The sequence below is a fragment of the Trichoderma gamsii genome (assembly GCF_001481775.2).
Source record: "Trichoderma gamsii strain T6085 chromosome Unknown Scaffold_40.2, whole genome shotgun sequence".
Taxonomy (NCBI): Eukaryota; Fungi; Ascomycota; class Sordariomycetes; order Hypocreales; family Hypocreaceae; genus Trichoderma; species Trichoderma gamsii.
In genome coordinates, this window is record NW_020171377.1 from 77445 (window position 1) to 83750 (window position 6306).

Here is a 6306-nt window from a genome sequence, read left to right on the forward strand (position 1 = left end):
TGCCGATCACATGACGGTGCGACACCCCGTTTGTGTCTCAGTCACGTTAAAGTAGATGCATAAGATCGCCGCATCTGTATCGATCCAGGCTGAACAGGCTAATGGCTGGTTCTATATTTACTGATTTATTAAACCTGTCGCCGCAGGTCGCATCCGATCTGGGATGAAGAGACAGATTGAAGCAAAGTCTTTCCCGAAAGAGCGTCCTAGAGTGAGACACAGTCACATTTTGCTGCATTCCACCATCATATCCATCTGAGACTCACTCGGCCTCAGACACCAGCTCCCGGCTGTGAGCTCAGCGCAGATGCTGCCCCTCTCTGCTGTTTTTTGTGTCTCTCTCTTCCCCTTTCTTCCCTTGCCACTATGGTCCACTTCGGTTCAGCAGATTCTGGTGGGCAGAAGGTTCCCCTTCTTCCCCTCCCTCCCATCTCATTCACGCACCATAAATGCTTTATCCCCGAGACAGATCGGCGAAGCATATGCGCCCCAGACATGTCACATTCCCACACCACTCTTTGAGACACTCGAAATTAACCTTGCGTATATTGGGGGCCAGTGTTACCACCCACCCGGAGGACAGTGTACGGAGGCAAATCTCAGAGTGGTGCTCCGTAACACAACCACTACCAGGAACTTGGGAGCATTTTCCTTTTTGTATCTATGTACTTGGCCTGCCATGACCTGTGTCCACTCGAACCACGCGGCCGAGATGATCCCACCCACCGGGTATGGGGATCGCTTATGACAGCAGCAGCCCTTTAATCGCGCGCAAATTATTCGACGATGCACCCTATTTTTTCAAAAGATAGCTATGACCCATGATAACAATCATAATAAAGAACGAGACATAAAGATTAGATGGGGGGCTAGCACTAAAAGCTATTGGCTTTATTGGCATAATTTGCCTACGGTCAACTAGTAGTAAAGTAGCAGAAGCGAGATTTTTCTTGCTTTTCTCCTTTTTATTCCCTCCGCCTCTCCCTTCATTCTTCAGGTGAGCTTCAGGTGAGAAAACATTTCCACCGGAAGAGAAGAAAGGCCGTCCGCGGCTTCTGCAGGATCAACAACAGTCGGAGTTTTCTGTTTTGACTCTTCTACTGTATCTGATTGAGACAGCGCCATGGACGACGGGCGGTTCCGGGGAGGCGAGCCGCATTCTTTTGGCTGCGTACTAGCGCGTACATCAATACATGTTAATCCAGGTAGGTGATACACGTTACATGTCTAGGTGAAGTATAATAGAGAGGCCGCCGCCTAAGTGAGAGAACCTACTGACGTAGCCAATCATTTTCCACTATCATAGATGTGTTTTTCTTTCTGAGATGATTGGGCTTATATCCTCTCATCGTCGTATCGACTAACCACTCTTCGATATCCGCACTTTCTGGTATTGTAGGAGACCATAAGAGAAAAAGAAGAGAAAAGAAGCCTAGGGCCTACCGGAACGACGGCCGGGACGGCATGACAACGCTAAGACTAGGGGTTCTCAGGCAAGATCAGACCGGTGTTGCCTCATCTAAGATGTTTCGATTGCATAGTGCAGTGTCACATTGCCTTGAACACTTTGCTTGACGCGGATATTGCTCCCTTCACCCCCCTTGGTATCAAGGTATAGAGGTGAGAGGTGATATGGACGGTATATAGGAAGTAGTACTTGGTGCTTGTAGCACCGCTGTTCAGCTCGGCTGGTAGCTTCTAGTCTTCTTCTTGATGTTCATCCCTTGACAAGACAGGGGCATCGTTTAGCGTCGTTGGAACTAGAGTTTTTTAGAGTTCCGCCTAATCTTGTTTCTTGGCGATGCTAGTGAGCTTCGAGGAATCTCAAGCTGTTTCGTCCAAACAAGTTGCCTGAGAATGTAGCTCGGCTGACTTGTCACATTTGTGTTGGAAGAGCCAGGGCGTCATTTTAATGAAGGCGTGAACCCAAGAAAGAGAGCACGGACGGACACACATTAGAATGTTTCTGGGGAAATCAAGATTGGCCTCGACTCTTTTTTCGTGTGATGTAGTTTGCTCCCTCATCTTCTTCCTTTTGTTTGTGTCGATCACTTTTTTCCGCGGAATATCGGGACCCAGAGCCGCGGCACGGGTAGAAATGTCACTTTGAGAAAGTCTGGGGGGGAAGGGTCTACATATTAAAGACCGATGAACCCGACATGTCATTTTTCGGCTTTTTTTTGCTTTTTGTGTTTCTAGGGAGGAGGGATCTTGCTTTTTTTTTTTTCTTCTGGAGTCGGACGAGGGATCGTATTTGGTGGCGAGATGTTAAATGAGTGTTTTATTTGGGGCGATGGTGAGGTTGTACGCCGGAGATGAGGAGCCGCGTTGGGATGGTTTTGGGGTTTGGGGATGGGGGAGTTACCCTGGAATTGGGATGCTTTTGGCTGTCTTGAATGTGAGAAGTTTGGGTTGAATATATCTGAAAATTGTGGACTAAAGATGTATAACGATTAAGGCATTGGTAAGAATTTGACGCTCATGCTTTGAATCGGTTGTTGTTACTGTTACATATTCCTTGATGAACGATCACGCCTTTTAATTGGATGCCTTTTATAATTTCAAGCAGGCACCATACATCTGACCATCCATATCACCTGGAAAAAAATCAATTAACATGTTTTCAATTGATTCTGATGTAAATATCCATATCTTTCGCCATACCATGTTCATGAATGGACATTTGTATAGTTCGATGCAGTCGCTGGCCAAAAACTCATCCCGTTGGCGTTTCTCTGGCTGGCCAATCCGCTAACAGGGATAGCTCCAAAAGCTCTCCCCACGTTTTCAACGCCAGCTCAACATTCTCACCACATCGCCGCCACGCAAAAAATTCACGAATCATAAGATTCAGCATATCAACGCCTTTTTAATTATTCAGAATACAAAAACTACTGTGTTCACCTTCCACAATGGCGCAGCAAAAAGCCTTGCGTGATTGGCTGTACCTCTTCATCATTGGGACTCAGCTCTTTGGCATGCTCGGTAAGAATCTCATTCTCCCTGCCTACTGAACATATATCAGTCGCTCACAATTCAATGCTCAGCTCTCGACCTCGTCGCCTTCTACCCCAAATCCCTCTATCAATCTCCCTCTGCTCCCCTGCACTTCCTCCTCTCTCTTCGCAAATTCTACGTCTCTTCCACCGGCGATCCCTTCTTCGCCCACGACTCTCACCAGCCCTGGTTCCAAATCTTCCTGTACATCGAGGGCCTCGTCCAACTCCCGCTGGCAGCGTATCTCGTCTCTCAACTGGCCTCTAAAAGAGGCACGTCGGGACCTGCTGAGCTGGCTGGACTGGCATTTGGATCGGTCACTTTTATGGGGGCTGCGGCGTGCTGTTTTGAGTTGCTCCATATGGGCGTCGATATGGTGAGCGAGGATAAGAAGGCGTCGCTGCTGTATGGGACATATCTACCATTTGCTGTTATCCGTAAGTTTTGCATGTCTTAATTCTTCTTCTGCTTGGAATATGCTTCACATTTGCTGACGGGTGTAGCTGCGCTGTTGGCTGTGGACATGTATCTGCGGCTCTTGCCTCGGGTTCGAGAGCCTGGTGCAAAGGCAAAGACTCAGTAAAAGTGGTCTTGAAAAGAAGAAGCTAAATACATCATTTTGGATCTTGTCTCGTCCGAGTTTGAATAAAGAATTGCATTGTCGTAGTATAAGAATATTACAATGTATAGAACCAACCGCCCAGGAGCTCAGCATAGATAGATGCCCCCTTTTTAATACATGATCGCCACCCAAACTCCAAGCCCCATCATACAAAACAGTTTAAATGCATCCATTTGCATTTATCCACCGTCCCAAGCAAAGCAACCACCTAATCCTTTCTTTTCGAGTATCCCCATCCATTACCCACCCCGTATCCCAGCGGCGTAGCTCCGCCCATAGACCTCCCCTTGAGTCTGCGCGGCAGAATCACTCCCAGAGTATACATACCGGCCACCAAAAGGCCAGCAATAAACGACACGAGGCTGTAAAACACGGTGCTCGCATAGATATGCCCGCCTAGGCCCTGCCACTCCACCCGCCCCTCCGTCTTGGGCAGCATCGGGGTCGGGAACCAGCGCACGGAGAAGCTAAACGGCAAGGGGTCGCCAATGACGAGCTTCTTGGTGAAGGACCCCGTCATGTGGCTCAGCGGGCTGGTGCTGTAGGAGACGGCCGAGTCGAGCACGCCGCTGTCGTGGTTGTGCATGTGGTGCTTGGGCATGCTGTGCAGCAGCACGTTCATGTGCGTGCTGATGTGCATGTGGCTCAGCTGCAGCGTGCCGGCCAGGGCGAAGATGAGCGGGATGTACTCCTGGTCGGGCAGCTTCTCGCCAATGACCTCGACGTGCGGCGCCGGGCGCGCGGGCAGGCGGCATGAGAGCGGCGCATCGTTGTGGATGTAGAACTCGAGCAGGTGGAAGAAGGGGTCGGTGATGAGGGGGATGGTGCAGTTGACCTCGCCCTCGACGCCGTAGTGGAACTGCAGCGGCTCGCCGGTTTCGTTGCAGGTCGGGAAGGGGATCCATTGCAGCTGATGGTTGTCCAGTTCGATGTGCTCGCCGGTGTCACTGGTCTTTAGGTTAGCACCTGGCTTCTTCTTCAGCTTCAGCTTCTTCTTCTACAACTCACGAGCTTCGGTTCATGCATTCCACGTGGATGGGCGCGCCGTAGTGGTACGACGGCAGAGGCACGTTGGCGGCTGCAAACGACGCCAGGCCGCCCAGCGCTGCGACGACGGCAAACAGCATTGATGGCGATGTGGTGATGGAAGCTTATCGTGGTTGGAGATTGGAGATTGGAGATTGGAGATTGGAGATGTTGGCTGCTGCTCGGCGCTGCTGCTTCTTCTGTTTCTTCTTCGTCTGCGTCGCTACCGCCAGGTTCAATTTCAGGATATGTGGCGATCCATCTGCTGGTTTTCGCTGCGGCAATGGTCAAGCAGATCCCTTTTCTTGTCCGCGGCGTGTCATGAGCTCGAGATCTGGTCCCATATTGGAGGGACATGCCAAAGATGCGCGCAGGGGGCAAGGGAGCTAATTTCACAGCCCTGCGCCACAAGCGTGGGAGGCTGTGGCTGGGCGACTACAGTGCATGTGGACTTGGTTCAACCAACTACAGCGGTGATTTAACACTTCATGTTGTGCATCAAATTGACATGGACAACTCTTGTTATGGCATCTACGCCTTTTCAATTGTCACACTTGTATAATTGTACCTACAATAAAGACTCAACACTGCCAGCCATTCATTTATCCACTGTTCCAGACATGGTAATCACCAGCCACTCAATATCCCATCCCTCGCCGTTGTACTTCTTCTCCAGATGCTGCCTGATCATCTCCCTCACATCCCCCACCGAATGCGCCTCTTTCACCTCCTCGCTCCAAAAAGTGTTCATCACCCACGGCAGCATCATTCCAAAGCACTTTATAAAGTCTGCTGCGTTCTCAACCCTGTACGTGCCCCGGTTCTCCTTGACGGTCACGTTGGTAAGCCCCAGCTCTTTCAGATGCCCCTCGATCCAAGCTGCGTCGTCCCAGTGGCCGGACTTGTGCATTTGCATGGGCATTGGATCTGGGATGGGCGCATCGAAGGGGAGGGATCCTATTGCCTCGCGCATGTCTGGGATCCAAAACATGGTGCTGTTGCTCTTGGGCCATGTGGAAGCGCCGAATCTGCCGCCTGGCTTGAGCAGTCTCATGCAGTCTAGGGGAATAATGTAAGTGAGTGCATATACTAAGGTTGAAGCTGATTGAATAGCCACAGTGCTTCATCAGTCTTACCTCTCACAGCGGCATCTGGGTCTGGGATGATGTGAAGTCCCAGAGCAATCGCCACATGGGTGAATGAGCTCTCCGGAAGGCCAGTGTCCTACGAAGCATATATAAGATTAGCCGCATAAACCATATATCAAGACAAACACGCATATTACTCACCATGGCATCCAGCACCTTGGCCTCTGCATTCACCCACTTCTCATTCACAATCCTCTTCTTCACCACATCCACCATGGCCGGAGAGCTGTCCGAGCAGGTAAACGAGCTCAACCGAAGAATCTCATCAGGCAGCGCAGCTTGCACCTCCTGCGTCACCACGCCAGCTCCACACGCACTGTCCAGCAGCTTCACAGGCTCGGTGACTTTGCCCTTGAGGCCAATGTCATTGACCAGCGGCTCGGCAATCAGTCTCATGACTCCTCGCGAGACGTCTATGAAGTCTTTTTCGAACGTGGGTGTCTGCTGCGGCAGCGTTTTGAAGTGCGCAGACATGGACTTTGCCATGGTTTCAATGTCGTCTGTGGCAGCCAT

General features: G+C 50.6%; 3 protein-coding genes across 3 annotated transcripts; 1 reads left to right on the plus strand and 2 right to left on the minus strand.

The window, feature by feature from the left end:
- Positions 1 to 2912: 2912 nt before the first annotated feature.
- TGAM01_v208883 (hypothetical protein) lies at positions 2913 to 3580 on the plus strand (the record flags this gene model as incomplete). Its single annotated transcript, XM_018806973.1, has 3 exons — positions 2913 to 2985; positions 3048 to 3434; positions 3501 to 3580. The coding sequence occupies 3 exons, from the start codon at positions 2913 to 2915 to the stop codon at positions 3578 to 3580; spliced, it is 540 nt and encodes a 179-aa protein (XP_018659863.1).
- Positions 3581 to 3827: 247 nt separating this feature from the next.
- TGAM01_v208884 (hypothetical protein) lies at positions 3828 to 4746 on the minus strand (the record flags this gene model as incomplete). Its single annotated transcript, XM_018806972.1, has 2 exons — positions 3828 to 4566; positions 4628 to 4746. 2 exons carry the CDS (start codon positions 4744 to 4746, stop codon positions 3828 to 3830), a joined length of 858 nt encoding a protein of 285 aa, XP_018659862.1.
- A 497-nt stretch (positions 4747 to 5243) lies between these two features.
- TGAM01_v208885 (hypothetical protein) lies at positions 5244 to 6306 on the minus strand (the record flags this gene model as incomplete). The annotated part of the gene is made up of 3 exons (XM_018806971.1): positions 5244 to 5704; positions 5782 to 5869; positions 5935 to 6306. The coding sequence occupies 3 exons, from the start codon at positions 6304 to 6306 to the stop codon at positions 5244 to 5246; spliced, it is 921 nt and encodes a 306-aa protein (XP_018659861.1).